The 27,146-nt window shown below is 37.8% G+C and overlaps 1 protein-coding gene across 1 annotated transcript in view; it reads left to right on the top strand.

Annotated features, from left to right (window-relative positions):
- LOC122791455 (mucin-6-like) overlaps positions 1–27,146 on the top strand; it is a 1,068,266-nt gene that overhangs the window by 444,316 nt on the left and 596,804 nt on the right. The window contains exons 11-12 of the mRNA XM_044059200.1: positions 2,111–2,215; positions 15,868–15,940. Coding sequence (XP_043915135.1) covers positions 2,111–2,215; positions 15,868–15,940 — 178 coding nt within the window. The remainder of the gene's footprint in view (positions 1–2,110; positions 2,216–15,867; positions 15,941–27,146) is intronic.

The raw sequence follows: 27,146 nt of genomic DNA, 5'->3' as shown, positions 1-27,146 counted from the left end.
CTGCAAACTTAATCAGCCAGAGCCCTTTACTATTTGCTTTTACTTCATAAACGTAGATGCCAAACAAGAAAGGTCCCAGCACAGAACCCTGGGGGACTCCACTGGTGACTGTTCTATTTGTGGAGGTAACTTCCCCTATTTTGGTTATCTGTGTCTATCTTTGAGACAGCTGGCAATCCAGCAGGTGACATAGGGGTTTATTCCCAGTTTATTTTGCTTTTCTTCTATGCCCTGAATGAGGACTTGTGTCAAATGTTTTGGCCAGGTTGAGGTGTACAGTGTGTACCATTTTGCCTTCATCCATTGCTTTGACTACCATTTCAAAAAAAAATCCACCAACCTGAATAAGCATGACTTGCCCTTGACTTAATCCAAGCTAACGGATCTAGTATTTGGAGGTTCCCTATGTCCTGATTGGTTAATTCCATATTAAGTCTTTCTATGGCTTTGCATATGAAGCTGTTCAGATTTACGGGTCTCTAATTGCCTGGGTCTATGGAAGGTCCTCCCGTATGCAGGGGAATGAATGTTACTGTTCTCCATTTACTTGGTGCAAAAAATGTATGGAGGCTGAGAATTAAAAGCTCTGTTAGGGGTGTGGATAAATATTATTTCTTGCTATTTAAGATGCATCCAAGGATATTGTCAGGACCCATCAGTGCTGTATTTTTAGCTTTTGATAGCACTTTTATGACTTGGTCTTAGATGATAGCTGGAGGTGAGCCAATTTCAGGTATATCTTGAGGGAAGGGAGAGATGGGTAAAGTTAGACCTACATTTATCACTCAGAGCGAAATTTATCAGCCAGTAGGTTAACTATATCTTCAGTCATAGTGTAGGTAACACTGCTCACAATCAGCTCAGTGCATTGCCATGTTGTGATTTTGAAAATACAATCATAACTAAAAAATGCATTATAATTGTCTTTGGCTTAGATAGCGCTTTTAGCCTTAAACTTTGTTTTGGTGGATTTTATTACATACCTGAGTTGTTTGTCTGTTTCTGTGATATGGACTCTAACATTGCTCCGACAACAGGAATTTGGTATCAGCACCCACATCTTCATAGGTTCATAGATAAGTACTAGGCTAGTTCCCCTTGTGGGCATTTTAAGCCTAGCCAGTTTGAGAATCAAACCCTGTCCCCTGTGTCTGTGAGGTAAACACCTTAACAATTACATTAGTCCCCTCACCTCTTGACTTTAATGTTTTCAAACTCATTCCTGGCCTTACAGATTTCTTGTATTATGTTTCCTGATAACATGTGTGTAAATACAAGATAGTTTGTAACATCAACTTCTCAACTGCTGTAAATGGCAGGATAACTACAAATCTGTTGATTTTCTTTCGGCTTTTCCTGGTTAGGGGTCGCCACAGCGGAACTCTGGTCTGCTAATGATTGGCAGTCGATTTTTATGGTGCCGAGGTGCCAGCCCAACGCCCAACCTTAAACATAGGCATGCCCATTCACGCATGTCTTTCGAACGCCACTTGACCGCGGGGAGGAAATGCACACTCCACACAGAAGGCGCTCCAGCCGAGAATCGAACGGGAGAACCTCTTGCTGTGAGGCGACAATGCTATCGCTGCACCACCGTGGCTTACATTAAAAATAAATCCATGTCCGCTTTACTTTTTGTACATTTATGCATTGGTAATTTAAACAAGGTAGATCTACAGATACTCACACTAATTTTAAGGCAGCAAATAGCTACTTGAATACCATCCAAAAAGCAGCCTAAAAATGCAGATTTTTTTTCACCCTGATAACAATGTACTTCTAAGACTCTCTTGTTTCCTGACCTGATATAAAAATAGATTTTTATTCTGTGTTTGCATTTACTTATTCATTTAACATTAAAATATAAATGACAGATGAAACAATTTTAGCTGCTCTGAAGTATGCATCATAAAATAAACACACATGGACTTTAGTTGTACTTGTGTCTTTCTTTAAAGCAAGGAGTGTCTCTTATTTGAAATACCAGGGATATTATATGTATTTTTTATGATTTCAATTCTAATTTCAACTGCTAACCATAAAATAATTTCATGCTTCACATTGTCTATTCCGAAAATGTATCAACCATTGCTTGCTGTATTTCTTTCAGATGACATGTGGAACACACTCACTGACTGTTGATGGTGACTTTGCAAGCTCTAGTTGTTCAAGTACTGCAACTGCATTACAAAGGATTATATTTAAAACATTAAAGGTAAGGGGTATATTTTTATTTTGTTTAACTAAGTGTTAACTAAGTGAACAGAATGACCCCAAACTATTAATTTCCAAGGCCATGGTATAGGGCACATAAATGTTCAGTTGATAGTTGCACTGGTGCTGACTTGTCTGGACCCAAGGACCAGTGATCCCACCATGATTAGAAAGCAGGGGCACAGCTATTCCAAACATAGTACATATTTATTTAAAAAATAACAATCTGCTAGCTTTGCTGTTTTTTTTTTTTTTTTAGATATGTAGCAGCATGTACATTGCTAGGCATGTGACTCATATTCTGTGTTTGGCACCATGTGATGTCAACAGAAGCCTCAGCCAATCACTTCTGCTGTGTGAAATAACTAAATGCTTGCCTATAATGCAGACTTAGAGGCAGTGGTAAGCTAGACAAGGATAATACTGGAAAGAAAAATGTATCGTACAATGAGAAACAAGGCGATATTTTATTCCAAAGAGCATCTAAATGCAACCAATTGATATAATCTTCTCACTATATCTTCCCTATATAGGAAGAAAATTCTATTGCTGTCATTCTGTTAAAAGGCACAAGATGCAATACTCATCTTAAATATTTTATCTGAATTGTCACTGCTGCCTTATCTGCAGTGCAACAATTTACTTCTTAATGTTCAACCTCTAACTGAAGAAGTTCAGCATTATATCACTATGACCATTCCTTTTGAAATGAGATAAAATAGAAATATAATAAATACATTGCTGACTGCAAAATTCAACACTGGTCTGTTTGCAGAGATCTGCCTACAGTTTGTAGTCTGTAGTTGCTAAAGTATGTGTTGTAATAACGAATGAGAACTCCATTTTTCACATTGATTTCTTACCCATTTTGCAAAGAAGGCTATTTTTTTTGGGGGGGGGGGGGTAGCAATTTATCTTGAGATCAAATAACCTTTCAGATTGCCAAGAGAAGTCAAACTGATAATTGTTTATTTTTATATAAACACATTGAAGAAACATTTCTTGTTATTTATGTATTTTATTTAATATTGTACATAGCACTTTAACCCTTTAATAACTGTTAAACCACAACAATACAATCACATTAACATGCTGCAAAAGATACAATCACATTAACATGCTGCAAAAAGATACAAGAAAACTCACAACCTACTTACCAATACAAACTACAATCCCTTACCCCCACACTGCAAGTATCAAGTGACAACAAAATCAGTATGATGACAAAACAATTATGACTTCATGAAAAACACTAACCATACAAACTGATGCAGCATCAGATTTTATTTATTTATTTAAATGTGTTAACTGAAGTACAGAATAGATTCCACTGGACCACTTTCAGGGCAGGCTAACTTAATGGACAGTACTGAAGTTTTCTAATGTTGTCAGTTTCATAAAAATAATGAGGTATATACAAAGTGGAGTGAAAGTAGAACTTAGTAAGATGTATAGTAATGATGCTATGAACATCTGCTTAATATTTTCAGTAGTTATGGTACATAGACGTTAATGAATGGAAAAGAGACAGACGGGAGAGCAAAATGGGGTAGAATAGTTTTTTTCCTCAATTTCCTAAAAGGCAGTACTTTTGGCCAACGTGAGAAAATCACTGGCTGGTGCTTTGTAGTTTATTTTAAGGGGTTTGTAAGGCAGTGCCAGCTGAGAGAGGGATCTGAGATGAAAACTTGTGGTTCTAATAGTAATTCAATGGTCAAAGAAAAGGAATGGATTCAAGTTAAGAAATTTAGTCAGAAATGAGCTGTCTGTTATACAGGTGACCATTTGATGTTTGTGAGATTGTGGTTGTAATGTTTTTTTTCCCTTTTTAATTTCTCCAGGTGTTTGGGGTTTCTAATTGTTGATTCAAAGGGTACTGGTTAGTATGGAGTATTTCCCAGCTTGTGGGAACTGTAGAAAGCTTTTGCTGGATAGCAGAAATAATGATCTTTATTTTCTTCAAGCTGAGAATTAGGCTGTTACTTTATAACCAGTTAAAATGCTAATGCCCTTTTAGTTGCATTTTTATACAGTATGATGAGAGTTAGATATGTATATTACTGTATCATCTAGGTGTAAAATTTCTCAACAAATAACATCTGTCTTAATACCACATTCTGTTGCTTCCTCGAACACCCATACAAAAACTGTAACATCTACTACTATAACAATAAATCCTCAAATAATCATATGTAACCAAAATAATAAAGTATTTATCAACAAAACATAATTTACAGTTATACACGCCAAATATATTGAAATATTAATACAAAACTCTAAGTACCAGCAAATATCTAAACATATATTACGGCAAAAATATGGGGATGTTCACCCTAACCTAGCAACTATCAAACAAAATACTATATTGAGCAATCCTAATACTTTCTAAAGCAAACCTATAAAGATAAATGAGCATAGTATTCAAAATAAAATAAATCTGCACAGATGTCTATTTCACTACACCCCTTATGTAGTAGCAGTTACAGAATTGTGGTTTAAGGCACACATTAAATATGAAGAAATGCTACCTTCTGGCTATAACATAATCCATAATAATCAGACTAATAAAAGAGCTGGAGATGTAGCCGTTACATGTCCAAAAGTTAACCATGCTATTTTTCCCTCACAAACACTAAACATTAGTAAGATCAGCTCTTACTAGCAAAATAAAATTAACACATAAAAATGAACATGTATAGCAGCAGTATTTATAATTCCTATGTGGTTCCCTATTGAAATCTCAAAGGTCCACTTACCCGAATATAAAAATGTCGGCACGTATATGTCAAACTGTGAAAACACTGATCATCCTGAAACACGAAATCTGAAATGTCGAATCGTCATGGTTGGCCCTTCTGCGGTATAGCTCCGTAAGGTAAGTGTGCGATAGTTACGGACCTTAGGGTTAGGGTGCAGGTTAAGGTAAGTGCATAGATAGTAATGTATGCAAGGTTTAGTGTAGGGTTAGAAATAGGGTTTTGTTAAGTGTATGTGTGTGGGTTATTTATTTTGTTTATGTATAGCTCCGTAAGGTAAGTGTGCGATCGTTACAGACCTTAGGGTTAGGGTGCAGGTTAAGGTAAATGCATAGATAGTAATGTATGTAAGGTTTAGTGTAGGGTTAGAAGTAGGGTTTTGTTAAGTGTATGTGTGTATGTTATTTATTTTGTTTGGGTAGGTAGTATGTAGCACACGGTGGGGTTGGACGACTATGACAGTTTGAGATTTTGAATTTCGTGGTTTAAGGCTTTCGGTGTATTTGCGGTTCGGGTAATATGTGTCGATGATTCCGTATTCGTTAACTAGGACTTTCGCGGTTGTAATATAGACTCTTCCTATGCAAACAGTTTGGCCTGTGGAAGCATATTACCTTGCTTATCTACATATATAGCTCTTAATATAGTAATTCCAGTGGTTGATAATGCTGATTGGCCTAAGAGTACTGGAAAACTTATTCAGCACCTTGTCTGTCTGTATGAATTACCACAACGTATACAGCCAACCACAAGACAAAGTTACTGGAAGAGAATGTATTCTGGACTGGATACTAATAACAGACCCAGTGAAATTACCTGCACAAGTATTATGCCAGACACAGTTAGCAATTATGATCCAGTCTAAACCATAAGATAAAATTCCTGTAGTTACCAGTAGTAATAGCACCAAAGCTAAGAACTTTCTAGAAACCAATCATATATTTCCTGTTATAAAAATTATTAAAAACTATAAAATCCAGACTGATATTTATAGTTTTCACTGTATGTTTAGTGTTCATATAGTGTTTAAAGAAGGTATTAACTCTGATCTGGTAAAAGTTACAAAAACAAGAGAGTCTGTGGTTCAAACATTAATGTCTTGGAGAAAAGATGTTCCAAATAATGTTGCACCTTTGGCTGGTATTGTTACTGTAGGTAAATTTGAACATGATAATTTCTTAAAGGAGGTAAGTGACTTAGATAAGGGAACTATTTAAACATTTTGAATTCTTTGAATAAGGAAGCTGATTCTCATTGTAAAAAAATGTTGTTTTGGGGAAAATAAAATACTGAAAAGTGATAATGAAGGTTGGGAAATGGTTACGAAGATGAGAAGAAGAGCCCTTGGTAGGACTTTACTAAATCACAGTAGGGATAATTGTGGTACTTGTGTTGTACAGGATTCACCATTAACAAAGAGAAAGCATAGAGATGTGTTAATCCTTCAGAACTGGAGGAACAGAATTTTCTCATTATTGGGGATTCAGTATTTATATGCCTTAGAAGTGTATTCCTAAGTTTAAGGAGGAACATAGCAGTTTTGTCTTTCAGTAAGTGTATAATAAAAGATATCAGGGCATCTTTAAAGAAACTGTATGCAGTGAACAGAACTATTAGGTATATGATGTAGGTAAAACAAATAAATGGGCCTTTACTTCTGAGATTTTCTGAGATTATAACAGTATACTTTTAAGTGAAACCTAATTTTGTCCTGCCATTTTGTGATTTGTGACCTGTTACCAATGTTATCAGTAGAGTATTTCAGAAAATAATTTAGGGTTCTAAGAAGAACTCCCACAATTAATTAGCTACCACCAACTAGTGCTCATCTACAACACACTAAATCCCCACAAAGCCCCGGCTTTAACTCAACTACTAAACCAGTACGTAGCAAACCGTCCACTGAGGTCATCAAGCAAAACCCTACTCTGTGTGTCCAGAGCTAACAATACTGCGGGGAAAGCTCTCTTCTCCTATACCATCATTAAGAAATGGAATAGCCTCCCCCAAAATATCTCCACAGCTCCTTCCATATCACTATTTAAACAGTCACTCAAGGCAACCTCACACAGTCCTGGCGATGTCCTTGCATCACTTAGATATCCTCCTCTTCTCCCCACTCTTACTGTCCCCTTTTACACCTCACACAGTCCTGGCTATGTCCTTGAATCATTTAGATATCCTCCTCTTCTCCCCACTCTCACTGTCCCCTTTTACACCTCACACAGTCCTGGTGATGTCCTTGCATTACTTAGATATTCTCCTCTTCTCCCCACTCTCACTATCCCCTTTTACACCTCACACAGTCCTGGCTATGTCCTTGAATCACTTAGATATCCTCCTCTTCTCCCCACTCTTACTGTCCCCTTTTACACCTCACACAGTCCTGGCTATGTCCTTGAATCACTTAGATATCCTCCTCTTCTCCCCACTCTCACTATCCCCTTTTACACCTCACACAGTCTTGTCTATGTCCTTGAATCACTTAGATATCCTCCTCTTCTCCCCACTCTCACTGTCCCCTTTTCTTCACTCACTTCTATCCCTACAATATCGTACTAAAAACACTCTAATGCAACAACTTCTACACATAACCATTATGTATTCTGCATATTATTTTCTTGAGTATTTCCTTCATTGCATAAGTTGATAGTGAGCATTTCTCTCTCCCAAACACTCCCACCCAAAGCTAACTATTAGTAAACCATGCTAGCATTAGCTTGCATAGAACAAACTACTGTATACACCTGTATGACTGCATTGCATCATATATACTTTGTTATATATTTTTATTGTATTGTATTGCATTGTATTATATGTACTTTTTTGTATATATCAACCATTGTACTTGTTAGATGTGGAGCTTTTCTCCCCGGGCCTCCGCTGTAAATGGACCTTGCTCCAGTCGGACATTCCCGGTAATAAAATGTAAATAAATAAATAAATAAATAAAAGCAGTTTGAAACAAACTTTTTTGGTTGAGACTCTTTATATCTTACTTACATTTATTAAAAGATTCCTAAACTAAAAAAGAGGAAGTGGTAGGGTGCAAAAATGTATCCTGTTTTGAACTACCTTCTAAGCAGTGCTAAACATTCACACAAAATGTTTACAGATCTGGTGTCCAGAATCATGAGTAATAACTATGACATAATGTTTGTTGCCAAAACATGGCTTAGTGAGATGAACATGCCACTGATCCTTCCAAGTTACTTTGGACAATACCTCTTTAGAAAAAAACGAAGATGAGGTGGAGTTTCTATATATGTCAACCCCTCTTATAAATCATCAACAATTTTAATTGTGCCGACACTGAAATTATCTGAGTTAATGTTGTGGTGAGAGATTCTACTTTTGCAGTTGTTCTTATCTAGTTGCAATTTAGAAGTGTTTAGTGCAACTCAGAGAAGTGTGAGAAGTGTTTTTTTTCAGGATATGATATGATATGATTACAGGTGATTTAAATGCACTGTATATGGCATGGTATAACTACTATACTGTTAATGAGGAATACTTGCAGGAAAAAAGACTAGATTAATTTGATTCATAGGTAGTTACTAGGCATGCAAACTAAGAGACCAGAATTAAGAAGTCTAGCCCAAATTCCCAATTGCACCAAAGCACTGTCTAGCAAGGTCACAGAGTAGGTAAATGAAGGTGGAAAGATTCAGACCCTCTACCCTTGGTACAGAAAGCAGTTCATTAACACATCAGAGCTTTATTTCCCTGATTATCAACACAGACCTACCCAAACATAGCTAAGAAACACCCAACACACATTGGAACTATCCACAAAAGCAACCTCCTATGACCCATTGGCCACTCATTGATAAGGTGGGATACCCCACTAGGTAAAAGGAAAGAAAAAAAGGAAAATCACAACTCCTGTTGACCATCAGAACCCAACCATAAGATTCCTATGTCCACCATCATATCAGTGCAGAATGCCAGTACCCCATCCTTGATCCCTTAAGCCTAAGTGAAAGTTATACCAGCACTGAAAAAATACTATGCCCATGCTAAAATGATATCTGTGCAATAACAGAGTAAATGCAAGTTTCCACAACTTTAGTAACCTATCAATGTAGTCCAACTCTTGGGTTCATAAGAACCTTAAAATCCTTCCTCATATCTTTGAAATGGCCATCCTGAGTTGCCACAATGAAGGGAAAACAGCAGAGTTCGAATTGCATTCCCAGCAATGTCTGGGCACAGCAGAAAGCTCACGTCCATGAAACAAAGCCAAGATGAACCACAGTCATTTAAGTCCATTGCGAGATCTACCCTTCAAGTGCAGCATCAAAACAAAATTACATTTATATCAGGAAGGAGCTTACTGTCAGCTCTTATGGAAAGGAGAAAAAAGTCAGCACACATGCCTTACATGCTTGCAGCAACTAGATGCACCCAAAGAGAGTGCCACCGTCAGTATCGCCTACTACAACAGTGTTATGTGATGCAGATGGACAAAGTCGGTCTTATAGCCATAAAACAGAGGCCTACTTTTGAAGCATCTAATAAGTTCTAAGGCAATTTGTGTGTAAAGCTAGAGGAATTCATATTCTCTCATTATGTGAAAAGTAACAAGCCTGTTCAGACCAGTAAGTTCATTTTGTCAAAAAAAAAAAGAAAAACGGGGAGGAAGACTAGTACCACCAAACACCTATCAAACAAAGGTAGCAGTCTGAGATTTGACTAAAGCCACATATATCTAAGTAAAAGCTCAACATTCCTGTTTATACAAACTTCGGAATTCGGTATGCTAATAAAAAAGTTGAGGGAGCTGCAGTTTTCATACAAAATAATGTTGGATCCTAACACGAACAAGACACATGTAAACACAAAATTCAGTAACAAAAAACATCAGCCAGAAGTCACAGAGTCAAAATTTATTAGCAGTAAGTGCTTTTGTTCTCAAATCTAGAACTTTCTCAGAGTAACAGATCATAACAAGCTCACTGTTTAAAGAAACAACATTGACCAATCAGGCTTCGGGTAATGAAAAACTAATCAAAAAATACCTAATGTTAGCCCTAAACATGGAAACACAATGAAACCCTAAGAAAACCAAAATAAAGAAAAACTAAAGTGGTAAACTAAAATAATAACAGCTAATCCAAAGCAGTGCTTTCTCCCCCTCTCTCTCTCTCTCTCTCTCATATATATATATACACACACACATACATACATACATACACACACACACACACACACACACACACTAACAGTAATACTTCTGTTCATTGGAAAGTCAAGGCTCTAATTTTTAAAACACTCACGATAGAAATAAATTCTTTCAAACCTGAGCTTGTACGCATATTCAGTCGGAGCTGCCAAACCATCTCACAATTTTATTTATTTTTATTTTACATTTGTTGACCGGAAAAGTCCGACTGGGTATATGCCCATTTTTAGCGGAGGCCCAGGGGAAAAAAGCTCCATATATTCAGACATATGAGATTTACATAATATAAGAATACAATCTAGCATATCAGATGAAAAAAGAAACAGTATAATTATAGTAAAGACACAGATCAACAGGAGAAATTGCCTATATGTCAGAGTATATCATCACAAGGATGGCTCCATATATTCAGACAAGCAAAATTTCACATAATATACAAGTATAATCTAGCATTTCAGAGGAAAAACAAAACAAACAAAATCTGCGTATTTATAGCAAAGAACAGTCTGACAGGTAATGACATATGTCAGAGTATAATAACAATATAAGGTGCAATACATTTGCCTAGTAGTATTAATTTCTCACATAGAGAAAAAAGTAAACATTGTACTGCAATCATCTGCTAGTTAAAGGATATGAAATACTGATAATCTGTTGACAGCTAATAGTAGAGCTGGCAGCTAATTAGTGGTACAGGAGAAAGGGGGGGTTAGTTGGAGTATAGACAAGGACATAGCCAGTGATATTTTAGATGTGCTTTAAGCACAATTTTTAAGAGACTGCTGGAAGGGAGGGTAGTTATGGCAGTGGGAAGTGAGTTCCAGATTTTGGATATGGAGTAGGAGAATAGCGCTTCCCCCTGCAGAGTTGTTGGGTTTGGTGACTTGGAGTAGATTTTTGTTGCAGGAGTGAAGGGGTCTGGAGGATTGGTAGGGTTGAAGAAGTGTATGAAGTGAGGGAATTTTAAGAGGGTGGTTTACAAGTTTATGAGCAAAGGTAAGCTAGGTTAGGTGTAAGAGTTGAGGAAGCTCAAACCAGTCTAGGTTTCTAAGGGAGACACAGTGGTGACTGCGGTGGGAGTCCCCTGATGCAAATTTTGCAATTTTATTGTAGCAGGATTCTAATAAGACATGTATTACTGTTATGTATATACATACTAGCACTGATTTGGATAACTTATTTTAGTTTACCACTTCAGTTTTTATTTATTTTGGTTTTCTTGGGGTTTCATTGTTTTTCCATGTTTAAGGCTGATGTCAGGTGTTTTTTGATTAATTATTCATTACCTGACACCTCATTGGTTAACATTGGTTTTTAAACAGTGAGTTTGTTATAATTTGTTATTCTGATTTGAGAATGAAAGTAGTTAGTGTTTATAGTTTTAGATCCTACTTACATGAAAATCTAATAGTCATCCTTTAAACATGCTTCTTAGTCTCAGAGAAAGTAAGACAACAAAATACATTAACACAGCTTGCATCTATAACAAACCTGATGTAATCAAGCCTATAAATTAGCATCCTCAGCTTAAGTTGGTTTGTGGACAACATAGCTGGCAAGTTGCTGCATCTCAAAGACTTCAACACTAATTGGAACCCAGATGACAAAAGTGATATCATAAGTGAATGCTCTACTGTTGGTTTCCCCATCTCACTGACCAAAGCACATAAACAAATAACAAAACCAACAGTTCTCACAGACTAAACTGAATTGCATATAGGAACTCGTATAGCATTGCTGCATTCAATACTCTACTAAACCACCTGAGTCTTCCCACTTATGCACTACTTTAATTGTCCCAATGAGAAACGTAAACATTTAGTCAGTTGATGCTGCTCACCAAACTATGCCAGAGTACCGACTGCTCTTCATAAAGCATGTTTCCAACCAATCTGTCTTTGAGACTTTCATCCTTTTATTAGCAGCTCTTGAATGATGTGCAGCAAAACAATAGACAGCAAAGTAAAAAGTATAAGACCTCCTTGGATTGACAAGACTGTTAGGATGGCTGTGTGAGACAGGGATAGGTTTGTAGGCTTGTTACTAGGCTGATGTCCACTGGGACCCTTACAAGACTAGCTGTGCACCCCAAATCATTTGGGTCCCAACTATCAGAGGCATCTATATGGAGTGGCATGTTAGAAGGGAGGTAACTAAGGATATATATGTGTAGGGGGAGGTGTTAGGATAATACTTTTCTTATTGACTGCCTTTATTCATAAGGGACATGGCTGCTAAATCGGGGGTAAATTTATGATTTCCCATCCAATTGTCAAGGTTTCATTTGAATAGATTGAGGAAAGACATCTGTTTTACATGGATGGGGAGCCTATTCCATAGTGGAGGATGAAGCCTGGAAACTTTATCAATCAACTGCTAACAACATAAGACATTTGAACTCACAAGAACTGATCACTAGACAATCAAAAGAAGAGTTCTGGACAGCTCTTCAACAGTATCACTCAAATAACACAATTGTTCTCTGCAAAACTATTTAATAATCATACTGGTAAGAAAAACAGTCATTGGCAACCTGCTGGGGCTGTCATCTTACTAAGTTACTGCTGACAGTGACAAAACATTCTTCTCATCTATCAGTGGCTCCCTTAAGAGAGCTATGCCTAAAAATGCATCCCCTAATGTTATTGTCAAACCCTAACGACATGTTTTTGTACATGTAACTGATTTTCCTACTATACAGAACCTAGCTAGAAAAAGCATAAGCTCTGACAGTCCATATTTTCTCTGCCAAGCAGACTTCATTGCTTGTACTGCTGTGATACTTTTCAAGATATATATTACAGGAGTCATTCTATAATATCCATAAATAGTTGAAGACCACTGTAATAGTAGTGATATGCAAAAGGTGGAAAACTATGAGCATGTTTAGTCCCCTTACAAAATTACTCAAAAAGTATCCACAGACAGCTATCAGAATACCTTCATCACCCTATTAAACGGTTGCAAAGTCAGCACGGTCTCAGAGAAGCACACAGTTCACACTCCCATAATGAAATTACTTAACAAAATAGTCAACAGTTTAGACTGACAGCATACAACAGATACCGTCTTCTACTTCTCAAAAAAATTTTGATCTTGTTGATCATGACATTATGACTATAAATTCATAAAAACTGATTGTCACCAACTCCCTGGCAGTGTTTTCTAGTAACCTATCAAGGATGAAACAATCAGTATCATGGCAGCTGCACTGTCATACTTTTTTACCTCTCCAGTACTAGATTTCCTCAGAGGTCACTCCTGTGTATTTTTAGTTTACTCTAGGGAGATGTATCTGCATATTAGAAGAATCCACCTTACACAATATGTTCAGGGTGTCACGTTGTTCATTATGCTGATATGCAATATGAGCTAAATGATGAACGTCATCTGAGTTTAAGCACCTTCAAAGACAGGAAAAACATTAATAGGCTAGAGATAAATGAGAGAAAAAAATATTTGTATTGCCAAACATGGAACAGATTCTAACACTGCATGCATCAAACCTTGCCTGTAAAGATATGGTAGATGACTCTGGTCCAGTAAACAAACTTGTAGCTGGAAGTACTTTTCTGTTTTCTGGACAGAGATTTTTCCTTCAACATAGTCAAGATAACAAACTGTAATCTTGGAAGTATCTTCAGAATCAAGACACTTCAGGCATCATATTCACAAACCACGTCAGCTTCAGCACTGCTACTTTTAAAATTAGTTTACTGCAATCTTTAGTTATTGACAAACTTGTCAAACTTCCTGGCTGATCAGTTCAGTTGATAGGTTTGCCAGTACCCCCTACCTCCTTACCCCCATTTATACATCACTCTTCTGATCTCCAGAAATTAAAGTAAGCATCAGTTAAGTAAAAAAACACTACTCATATATGTAAACATATGTCCTCACCTGTCAGACCTTTTATCTTAGTATAAAATTATCAAGGAACTAAAGTAATCTTACCAAAAATTCACTGACAATGCCAAAAGCTCATCCTAACATAGCAGATTGGCATAACAATTCTATTTTTTTATTTTTCACTCAGTCAAAAAAGATGATGAAGGCAAAAAAAAAAACAACTCAAGCATAAGAGAATAGTGCTTGTTTTTGATTTATCAAATGTGTAACTTTTTATATATTGTTATCACTGTTTTGGTCATTTGTACTCCATTTTAATTGACATTTGATTTACTATACTACTTTGATTTTTACATATTTTATAATATTGTATAATCTACATGGAGCTTTCTCATCGGGACTCCACTGAAAATGGGCTTTTAAGCTCAGTTGGACCAATCCGGTTAACAAACATCAAATAAATAAATAGATAGCGACCCAAGCTTTTTTCTTCCCACTAACTGTAATAAAGAACCAAGTTCAACAAAGGCAGAAGAGTGTTTACCTGAACGTCAAAAAAAAAAAACTTCTCAAGCAGCACTTTTTTGTAACATAAGCATCTGAACCATTTGTATGTGTGAATGTATTCACTTTTCTCCAATGTGAATTGTGATGCTTTGACAATACTAGTTCTTTGAAGTTATGAGTGTTGTCTTTTCAGAAGCTGGGAAATGACACACACACACACACACACACACACACACACACACACACACACACACACACACACACACACACACACACACAGGAGATGACCTGACACATGCTGTCAGTTTCTGGGACAATCCCACACACTGGCAAGGAGATTGCAGTGGGGCTCTTAGTTTAACTTTACACAGCAGGCTGTCAGTTTCCAGGGCAGTCCTGAGACTGGAGTTGGGATTTGCAACCGAGTGGCTCACGTGCTTCATGTTCAAATGAATGTGACTGTGCTGGTCTGATTCTAATGACTTTGCTCTCACTGGGCATTTGAGCCAGTGAAAAGTGCAGAAGGTAGGAAATGTGTGTTGGACCTGCAGCCATTAAATTTCTAGCTGGTGCTGACACACGCTGTGGATTTAAAAAAAAATGACAGAAACTGCTGATTCATGCAGAAAAAGAGATTTTGTTTTTTTGTTTTTCTTAGTATTCCAGGAACTGGACCACTGACTGGGGCACACAGTTTTATAGTTATGGGGGGCCATGTTCCTCTTTGTGCCCAACTGTAGCACCACCCGTGGGTGTGAGGTGTGTGTATGGAACAACAAACATGGCACCTGGCTGTTAGTACTGCAGTGCACAAATGTTACATCACACCCAGCCCAAGCCTGTATGAAGACCCCAAGGGTAGTACAACTGGCAGTCCCATCTGATTTATGGCAGTTATGGCAGAATTGTACTAGCAGTTTTTTGCAGTTATATTTAACACAGACAAAAGGACAAGTGCCATGTGTTACATGGCTAATAGTTGGAGTCGCCTTCCAAGACAGAAACTTTGTTGGTAACCTTTATCATACTTGAAAATACATCCCTGAGTCATTTGAGGATCCCTATTTCATTGTCTAAAATTGTTGTTTTCTTTATTTCTTTGTCTCTCTTTCTTTTTCAGCATGTGTTGGTGTCCTTTAGTAATTTCTAATCACTGGCAGTACATTTTTATTGAAATAAAATGTTATGTGGTATGGATTATCCAGAAAATACAGATGTTTAAGCCATTTATGTTAATTTTTTTGAGTAATTTGATAAGTTCACACATGTGGTTATTAGTCATGACGTAAAAACAGTGATGTGTCAGTAGTTATATAGTTTGGTATTATACATCCTAATTCAGTTTTTAATAAACAGGACACAATTACAGTGGAAAAGAACTCTGAAGTACAGATTGATGGTTTAACTAGAGCCCTGCCTTACTATGCAGGTAAGGTATTTCTTACTCTTGTAATCACAAGGTAGGATTATTCTATATCAAAAGCATTTGCATGTATCTGTGTGGGTCATATGATAAACTGGCATCATGGTATTGCAATGAAGTATTATTTTTAAACAATTATTGTTAATGATTATTTTATGTATCCATTAATAACTGACTTTCTTACAAGAATGTTTTATCTTTACTTCATATACAATTTGAGCAGATAGATATTTGGAGCATATAGGTTCATAGGTTCATACTAGGCTATCTGCCCGAGGGCATTTATAAGCCTAGCCCATCGTTTTGTGGCTTACGCCACCCCTTTAGTATGGGGAACTATACCCATTATTTTGCTGTGCCTCTGTCGAGCAGTGACACTGAGGTAATTCCTGGGGTATATCTGCGATCTCCCATCCATTGGTCAAGATTTCTCTTGAACAAGGCCAGCGAGGTGCTCTGCCTCACATGTACCGGGATTTTGTTCCACAGCATAGGGAGTCTTTGGGTGATGAATCTATCCCTCCAGCACGTCCTATTAATAGCCGTGTCGAGGTTTAAGTCTCCCGCCCTTGTGGCTCTGATGGATCTAGATTTTTGAGGTGAAGCATATTCATCAAATCTGGGTTTGACATGGCCTTGTATGTTAGGCAAAGGTCACCTCTGAGCAAGCGGTAGCGACTGAATAGAGCTGGAGTTCTTTCAGTCGGGCAGCATAGGACAGATTTTGAGACCCTTTATCCTTTTGGTGAGGAACTTTTGTGTCCTCTCCAGCTGCTGCAAGTGTCGGGTCAGATACATTCCGAATGGGGCATTGTACTCGATCATTGGTCTGATGAGTGATGAGTAAAGGGAGACTATGACCTCCCTTGATCTAGATGAGAATCCCTTCATGATAAGGTGGGCAATGTAGAAGGACTTCCTAACTACTTTAGCTACATGGGTGTCGAATGACAGACTACTATCAACCTGGGTCCCCAGGTCCCTGATAACTTCTTCTGTGCTCAGTGGATTGCCACCTATTTGGTAGCTAGGGTAACCTTGTTTTTCCCGAAGGGTATGACTATGCATTTTTTGGCATTTAACTTTAGGCCGTGGCTCTGGCACCAGTTATCCATTTCTGTGAGACCCTTCTGAAGGATATCTGTCTCAGATGTGTTTTCTACTATGGCCCAGTCTCCAGTCATCTGCAAACTTTGTCAGCCATAACCCTCCTGTGTTTGCTTGTACTTCGAAAAGTAGATGCCAAACAAGAGTGGGCCCAGGACTGAGCCCTGTGGGACACCACTTGTGACAGGCTTTGAGTCTGACATGGCGCCAGCAACTCTGACCCTGTGGGTTCTGTCACTCAGCCAGTTTGCAACCCATCTTGTGATGTATGGGTTAACATTTAAGCTGATGAGTTTTTCAATGATACCCGAGTGGGGTATTGTATCGAAGGCCTTAGCCAGATCGAGGTAGGCTGTATGGACTGCCTTTCCCTCATCAATGGCTTTGGTGACTGTTTCGAAAAAGTCAACCAAGTTTAAAAGGCATGATCTGCCTTTGACAAAGCCAAACTGGGTTGGATCCAAAGTCTGCAAATATAATGCAGATGAGGGGATAGAAAGGTAGATGAGCAAAATACATCAGTATGCATTGTAGTCATTTATAATAGCTAACCTGATATGTTTTTTTCTAAAATCATGAGATCCTGCCAAGAATAGCCGACCATATACACAGAAAAACATTTCATAGTTATATCAGTTGGTCATTGTGTGTGTGTGTGTTGGGGAGTCTTGCTGTTTTTTTTTTTTTTTTTTTTTTTTGTTAAGCAGCACCGTATTGCTTTAGCCTAGCCTTTAAAGCAGGTTGCAAAGCTATGATCTATGCAAAGGTAACAGATATGTATGTTTACTGGTGCACGCATTTTCTACTGATTGGTTTGCTTTCATTTTAGAAACCATGCCTACTGACACCAAGTCACTTTCTGTCATGTGAGAAAGAAATCACAGCCACCATATTTTTTTCTCTTTATGCCCTAAGTTTCTCTCCTGTTATTTGAGAAGTCGTATGATTTGATGTACACATAGTGGAAGACATTTGGTGTGTGTTTCTGTAAACCGGGAACCCTGTGAGCCGTAAGGTTTTTGTCCTTCCAGTCCTACCAATCTGGCTGCTCCTTCTTATCTAGGGGAAAGCTGTTCTGCCCTTTGGCTGTGTATTCTCCTCAAGCTGGCTGCTTGTCAGATTAAGTAGTTAGCATACACCAGTCGGAATCCTTGGTGACAGTAGCTCTTTACATCTACGCTAATGTGTTATCAGTTTGTATGTCTTCCTTTCTGTTTATCTATTTATTTGTGATACAGTTAGTGTGAGAAACAGAGCAGTGATCCTGAACATGTTTTACAAATAATTCTAAGAAAGTGTTGTATGACTATTAGTAACACCCACTACAATGTGGTACAGACTGTGTAAATCTAAAACATTAACTTTAATTATCATGTAGTAATCGTACTGCAATTTAAGTCTAGTGCACACTGTTTGTTACATTAGGTGCAGCACGTCGGATATATGATATATGCCAAATCTGATTCACAGAACAGAAGTGAATTACATCGATTTAGTGCTGCTATATATACAAGTTATTCAGTGGTAAGATATTTATAAAAAGGTAATACTCACAGATGCCTTCCTTACTGTTAATCAAGTGACAGCACTAAAAGGTACCCATTCAATAAAAAGAATCTCATTCATATATATGTGTGTGTATATATATATATATATATATATATATATATATATATATATATATATATATAAAATGGGACAGTCGGCTTGACATTGTGTGAAATGTACAGAATACCGAGTGGTGGCCATTTGTTTCCAGGACTCATGAATTTTCACATGAGACGATACCATAGTTAGGCATATGACATCAGGCAGGCACATAATTTTAGGACAGAATACAAAAAAGCTGCCTGGTACCCCTGAATCAAACCAGCTGCTAGTTCTAGACACTATTCTGTCTCAAGGGGTAACAAATCCCTACAAGTAATTTACAAGTACTCATATCTAGGGTTGTGGCACTATGGATAACTTCAACAAGAAGTGAGAGTTTATGCAAATAGAAAAAAGATGACTGTTCAAGCAGAGTCTAGGTTAGTGAAAGAAACAGCAAAAGAGTATTTGTTGAGAAGAAGCAGAAGACAAGGTAAGCATTTTACAGAGATGGCTTCTAAAAACATAGCTAGAATTGCCCCACCAACTCTTACTGCCTCAGCTAACTTTAGCTCTCTCTGTCATAAACAAGCCCCTCTCTTGTCCTGCTCTCTCTACTATCATCTCACCTTACATTCCTAACCATACACTGCAGAGGTCTGAGCAACACCTCCTGCAGGTCTATAAACTCAATAAAACATTGGCAAACTTCTCTATAGTTGCTCAGTTGTCTCAGCTTGGAATAAACTACCCCCCCCCCCCACTTAAGTAATCCCTAATACTAACCAATTAAAAAAAAAACACTAAAAGAGAATCTGCTTCACTCTAGGACTTGCTCCTGCACTGACACTACTTAATAATCCCTTCTTATTCCCTTTTTCCTCTTACTAAACTGTTTCCTTTCTGCCTGTACTTTTCAGGCAACATTACTTTGACTTAGTCACTATATGTATTTACCAGATAACATTACTGTGAATAGGTAGCTACAAGTATGGAGAAATTGTACTGTCACCTCCATGATATATGTATTCATCTTTTAGCTTGTAAAATAGAAACTCTACATGTACACTGTTACTCCTGCTTGTAAAAAAAATCTTGTACCTATTGTGTTATTTCTTGCATATGCTTGTTTAACCTCAAAACTAAATATGTGGACTTTAACCTTGACTGTTATTATCCTGCACATATTTGGGCTGTTAATATCTTGTTATACTCTGGAAATAAATTTTTTTTGTAATTTTTGGAGCTTTTCTCCTTGGGTCTCCACTGAAAAAGGGCACCTGCCCAGTCAGTCTAACCCGGTCAACAAATGTCAAAAACTTTGGGTGAGCCATAATGTTATGAATATGATGCCCATGGAGGCTGTCCAGCTTGTCCTGCAAGTTGTTGTTGTTGTGTCTTTCGGCTTTTCCCAGTTAGGGGTCGCCACAGCGGAACTCCGGTCCGCTAATGATTGGCAGTAGATTTTTACATGGTGGCTTGCTGGGCCTAAGGCACAACCTTCAACAAAGGAACGCCCATTCACGCATGTCGCCACACAGAAGACGCTCTAACTGAGAATCGAAAGTACTCCTAATATTCTTGACTGCAGAACGGGAGGAGTCATTTCTGATGTTTTACAAGTATTCAATAAACAAAAGGCACAAAGTTTTGAGTGTTCAAACCACAAAAGACACTTTCAACTTACTAATACTTGCTATCTTACTGTTATCTTCTGTGAATGAACTAGACAGTCATTGATGAATATGGGGGCAACTGATTAATCAAGACCAAAACAATACACGGTAAACCCTGTATAATTGTAAAAACAACACAAACATGCCTGGAAGCCTTTTTTATCAACATACCTTTTAAACTTCTTTTGAGGGCTTTTAAAACAAAGCACTACAATGTGTGTTAATAAAGAAAGTTTCCAGGCATGTTTGTGTTGTTTTAGCTATGCTGCAAAGCAGGAGGAAGAAAAATCCGTATGGAAAATCTGTGTTAGACAGCAGTACAGTGAACAAAAGTTTAAAATAATCAGTTATACTTCTCTTAAAGTCCCCCAGATCCCTCAAATACAGTGCAATTTTAACATATAAAACAACCCTAAAGCTATTTTTGTTTGTAGTACAGTTGTTGCTAAATTTCTTTGTCATTTGCAGAGATCACTTAGGAATTTACTTTAATAGTAAAATTTCAACAACCCCCGAAATGATATTGCAGATGAACGATGTACACTTTAAATGGTGATATTGCACAACCCACATGTCAAGCGATATAGAACTCTCTGTCTGATATCTTAAAAACAATAAACTATTATGAGATTCACCCCAGTCAGACCTCTCTTGGGACTTGGTGCAGCCCCTGATAAAATGCAGTGTGTAGTGATCATGTACATCTTCAAGCAGTAGGGTCTTGTTAGCATTTGAAACGTTCCTGTGTTCTAGCTGTACCACCTTATGTATAATACTTGTCCTCTTGACGTCTTATCCAGATGTCTTTACCCCTCAATAGGTTTACTTCAGGAGAAACAGACACCTTCCATTCAATGTTTTCTTGAGAGAAATTAATTTTGAAATTGTTCAAGTCTGTTACTTTCTTATTATTTGCGATGTAGTTTCCATTTTTTTTTACTAAGGTTCATAGGTTAATATGTAAATACTAGGCTAGCTGGCCTTGTGGGTCATTTTAAACCTAGCCACTTTCCCCTTCAAAGGTCAGAATCAAACATTATGCCTCATATCTGTCAGGTAAACATCTTAACCATTATAAAGAATACCGGACACTAAAACATGGCCATTAAATGATATTAACTCAAAGCAGGGCAGAGTGAACAAAAACTAAACTATATGGCACATAAAACAACTTTTATTTAAAATGATAAGCACTTTCGTGTTATAACAAAATGCTTCTTCAGACCATAAAACATGTTTAAAACAATTCAATATAAGTGTAAAATAGGAAATTAATCTAAAATTATCTACCAATTAAAACAAGAAGCATTCATGGTTGCCAGGTAATAGGCACAGTAACAACCAATCACAAATGAAAAGAAGTAAACAATTTTAAATAATCTATAAATGTTATATACCCATGAATAATTTTATATACTCCCAGGATTAACTAAATCCTACCTCACTAATCTTCATGATTTAAGCACCAGCTTGATAGGAACCAGCTCATTCAAGCTGGACCCTCTATCAGCTGTAAGACTAATAATCCATCTCAGTTCGGAAGGTTCAGTAACATTACTAAAATCAATTAGACATTCACTCTGACATAAATGATCAATAACCAGAAACTTCAACTCATAATAGGCACCCATATCTCATAACATGTTTCTTTATATAATAAAGATGTTCACAAATCCTCATATTAAAGAATCTTCCCTATTTAAAAGCTCCTACAGGTTAGGCAATGAGTCAAATATACAAGATCCTTAGTATAACAATCAGTTTGAACCTTAAAAGAATACTTAATTCCTGTGTCAGGATTTACAAAACAATTAGTAGTGTAAACATAATAATTACAGTGACCACAAGGTACCGTACTAAAATTTAAAGATTTAAGATTTAAAGATTATGACCCGAAGTACGTCTAATCAGTTCTTTCCTATGATACCCTTATCAATAAGGCAGTAGAGGGGTTGTTCTCTGAAATGCTGTATGAGTCGGGGGAGAAACAAGAGGAAACGACCAACAGAAGGAAATCATCGTACCTTGAAGTGGATGTGGCAACCAGCCACCAGTCCATAGTATTGAACATTTCCAATAGGAAATTGTCTGACAGTGAAGTATCTGTTTTGAATCATTGGCTGTCTTTTATTCTGGCACAGGAAGGTGACCTGGTGGATACTGTAATTGATTTGAGAATGTTTGCACGAACCTTAACTTTGCAAACTCTATATGGGATTGATAGGAATAATTACAGTAGTAATTGCTTTAAAAAACCTAGTTTATGAACACCACCACTTAATCATGTTGTTGAAATTTTTGTTGAAATGTGTGAGAATTATATATTTGTGTTGTCCAGGGAAGGAAGGAACAAGAAATGTTTTTTCTAATTTAACGTCACCTGAGAGGAACGTGTTAATTTACAAACCTATAGGGATATCACTATTTGACTGGCTGACAAAGGTGGCTCAGTTGTGTTTATAGATTATGATTTTTATTTTTCCAATATGAAATGGATGCTGTCTGACGATACATAGTGAGGCAAATATACAAGATCCTTAGTATAACAATCAACTTTAATCTTAAAAGAATACTTAATCCCTGTGTCAGGATGTACAAAACAATTAGTAGTGTCAAATAACAGTAATTACAGTGACCACAAGGTACCGTACCAAAATTTAAAACCATAGATTTTGGACGTACACTACTTGAGGGATAACAAAGTAACCTCTTTAAGCATTTCCTATTCTTATAGCAAAAAATATGTTTTCAATTAATAATATCTTGAATCCCTTGATCTGCCATTAAACTCGGCCAGTGCTTCCTGAATATATCAACAATGGCTCTGGTATTTCTACTAGAATTAATGGGGAGATGAACATTAGTCCGATTAGGAAAACGTCTTGGCTGGATCTCACACTTGGGGACTGAGAAATAATGCTTGGACCTAGTATGTCTGCTTGGGGTCCTTATATAATCAAAGAGGCATTACAGCAAGTGCCTTTTCATCGACCCCTAAACAGCAAACCAACAATTACACAAATGGTCAAATCAGCAATTGTTTTTCTTAAGGGGGAAAAAAATCACTGATCCAGATAGAAACGAAACATCACTTTGCTCATAGCGATTAACATTTAACTTAGATGCCCTCATGCACTGTCTGCTGGCAGTATTTCGGAAGATGTGCTTGGGGTGCATACTAGATCTGTGCAACAAAGAACACTTATAACAATCATTCCTATATAAGCCCATGGTAAATGTCAAGTCTGGTTGTCTATAAACCTTAACATCCAAGAAATCAACAACGGAGTCAGAATAATAAACAGAAAACGTAAGAAAACTGGTAGTGCCATGCAAAAATTTTACAAAGCTATCCAGTTCAGTAAATGCGTCTGACCAAAGTAAAAACACATTGTCCGCAAAACAACGATAAAATAGCACATGGTCTAAGAAATCCTGTGAAGTAAAAACAAAACTCTTCCCTCATTGGGCCAAGAGCATATTGGCGTAGCTATTGGTACAAGAAGTGCACATAGCTACACCAGATCTCTGCAGATAGTATGTCCCATCAAAAAAACACATTGTTTTCAAGGACAATTTCAATAAACAAACACAACAAATCTGTTTGTCTCTTATTACAACTATTTTCTGTCAAATATGCTTTAACTAATTCTACACCATCATAATTTGGGATAATCATGAACAATGAAACCACATCCAAAGTGACCAGCAGACAGTCAGTGGAGATAACATTCTGGCTAATAAACTGATATGAATCCTGTAAAAAATGTTTAGTATCCCTTAAAACTACACTATCCTGATTGACAGCAGGTCTCATTATCTTCTCAACATAATGAAAAATGGTTCAGTCAACCAACCACCTCTGGGTGAGGTTGGTCTAAATGGTGGTGCAGTCAGATTCTTATGAATTTTAGGAAGTCCTTGAAAACTTGGAACCAAAGGGAGATCAACAGTCAGGTAATTAGACAGCTCAAAAGTGATATTCTCACTGAGTACACAAACAGTTCTGTGAACATGCTCAGTCATGGAATTTATCATATCTGCATCAATTTTTATTTTAAGCTGGATGTTATATTTTGTAATATTGTATTTTAAATTGGTCACTTAACTGTGTTGGCAGGGAGATACATTGTAATTAATGCTTAGAAACTGCGATTGGTTGTTACTGTGTCTATTACCTGGCAACCATGAATGCTTCTTGTTTTTATTGGTAGATAATTTTAGGTTAATTTCCTGTTTTATATTTATATTGAATTGGTTATAAACATGGTTCATGGTCTGAAAAAGTGTTATGTTATAATGCGAAAGTGCTTACCATTTTAAATAAAAGTTGTTTTATGTTCTATATAGTTTCAGTTTTATTCACTCTGCTCTGCTTTGAGTTGATAGAATAGTTGTGTAAAATCTTGTCATAACCAATGTCCTTTTCTTCCATGTTGCAGTATTCTCAACACTTGGGTTTTCCTCTCTTGCTACCTGAACATCCAGCCTGTATACAAAAGCTTGTAGTCACTGCTGGGTATGTGGGATGTTTGATGGCCTAGGGAATGTGGGCCATAAGAGTGACATCTGCACATACCAGACCTCAGAACTGAGCACCCCTTTCCGACCCCAGTCCCAGGAAACTGCAAGTCCAATGCCATCCAGTAAAGGGGAGAAGAGGGGAATGAGGGGGGAAGGAATACTGCAACATTGAAGAGAAGGACATCTATGGTTATGGTAAGATGTTACACAATTATTCTGTCTTTCTGTTCTCATGTTGTAGTATTCTCAACACTTGGGTGAGTACCAAAGCTCGCTGGGATGAAGAGGGTGATGGCTTGGAAATATTTTCTATAAATCCATGCAGGATTGCCCTGGTAAATCCAGCCCTAGATATGGAAATGTCCAATTTGTAATGCTTGGTAAGGGTGTGGACAGAGGTCCATGTAGCTGCCTCTAAAATTGTGGTAGTTTCCAAACCTTTAAAGAAAGCTCCAGATGAATCCATAGCCCTAGTGGAGTCTGCTTTGATTTTTGCCCATAAAGATTTCCCATGGTATGTGTAGCAAAAGGAATTTGCTCTGGAAATCCAGGCTGAAACTGTCTGCTTTGTCACAGCTTTCCCCAGGGCTCTGGCTGAAAGGAGACGAACAATTGTTCCGATTTTATGATATGTTTGGTTTTGTCCAGAAAGAACCTAAGCTGTCTGTGCATATCAAGGGAATGTAATATTCTCTCACTGTCACTCTGAGGTGAGCAAAAAAGGTGGTGAGGTGAATGGCTTGGTTTAAGGATAATTCACTGACCACCTTGGGCAAGAAGGAAGGGTTGGTCCTAAGGCTTACCCTGTCTTTGTGAAAGATGACAAAAAGAGGGATGGCCATGAGGGCTTGTAACTCCTAGCTGAAGTCAGGGCAACTAGTAGTACTGTTTTCCAAGTGCAGTGTTTCAGGGAGGCCGTAGAGGCTGGTTTGAAGGGAGTCACTGTGAGGTTCTCCAAAACATAATTCAGGTCCCAGGATGGAGGAATGTGTTTCCTGGGGGGGTCTGAGATGCAAAACTCCCTTTAAGAATGGTTTATCAGGCAATTGCAAAGCCAGTGAAGGATCCAGAAGCAGACCAGTTGAAATAGCAGCAAGATGGGCTTTAATAGAGGAGTATGCCAAGCCTGACTGCAAGAGTTCACACAGGTATAAGAGTACCAAAGGGACATCACCCTGTAAAGGGTCCAACTGTCGCTGTAAATACCATAATGAGAACCTTTTCCATTTAGACATATAAGATCTCCTTGTATTAGTTTTCCTGGCCTCTTGCAGGACTGAGAACACGTCCTCACTGGATAGGTGGCTGTAAGGGCTCAGAATTATTTCATCCACAAGGTAAGGCTCAAAGATTGTAGGTGTGGGTGTATTAAGGATCCCTTGTCCTGTGTGAGAAGGTCCACTCTGTGAGGTAACTTGTGGTGATTGCCCCTGTCTAAATGAAGAAGGAGGGGGAACCAGTGCTGTCTTGGCCAAAATGGAGTCACCAACAAAATTTCTTGGTTTGTCCTGCTGAATTTTCAGCAGGACTTTCTGAAGAAGTGGGAAGGGGGGAATGAGTACAGAAATGTCCCCTTCCAAGAGATTGAGAAGGCATCAGTTGCCCTTGCCAGGGGATTAGCCAGCCTGGTGCAAAAGGACAGAAGTTGTCTAGTCCTAGGGGAGACAAACAGATCTATCTGAAGTATATCCCATTTGTGGACTATGTCCAAGAACACATCCCTGTGGAGCATCCATTTATGGGACTGTGACATAGACCTGCTCAATGGGTCTGCCTGAGTATTCTGTTGTCAAGGGATATACACAGCCTAAAGTGTAATTCCCTGTGTTATGGCAAGCTCCCACACTTAGAGAGCTAGTCTGCATCGCAAGTAGGATTTTGTTTCCCCCTGCTTGTTCACATACCACAGAACTGTAGTGTTACCTGTGAACAATTTTAGTGGGCCCTCTTTTAGTGTATGTTGGAAGGCCTTTAAGGCCAACAAAATTACTCTCATCTCTCTGATAGTGATATGTTCCTGTCTGAAGGAATCCGGCCAAGTGCCCGGGACTCTAGGAGAACCCATACCTGCTCCCCAACCCAGATCTGAGGCATCCTTATACACCTCCTGCACGGGTAGGGGAGGCTGTAAGGGGAGTCCTGGTTTGCAACTCACTCGGTCCACCCACCATTGGATCTCTTTTTTCAGGCAAAGAAGGAAAGGGATTGTGTAATCTAGATGATGAGAGTGTTGTGGTCCCTATAGACCTTGCGTACCATTGTAGCTTCATGTGGAGCCTTACCAATGGTAGCATGGGAATGGTGGATGCCATGTG

Source organism: Protopterus annectens, chromosome 17.part0 (assembly GCF_019279795.1).
Source record: "Protopterus annectens isolate FY-2018-M chromosome 17.part0, PAN1.0, whole genome shotgun sequence".
In the NCBI taxonomy this organism is placed as follows: domain Eukaryota; kingdom Metazoa; phylum Chordata; order Ceratodontiformes; family Protopteridae; genus Protopterus; species Protopterus annectens.
Note: the sequence above shows the minus strand (reverse complement) of the source record. Positions and strands in the feature narration are given on the sequence as shown.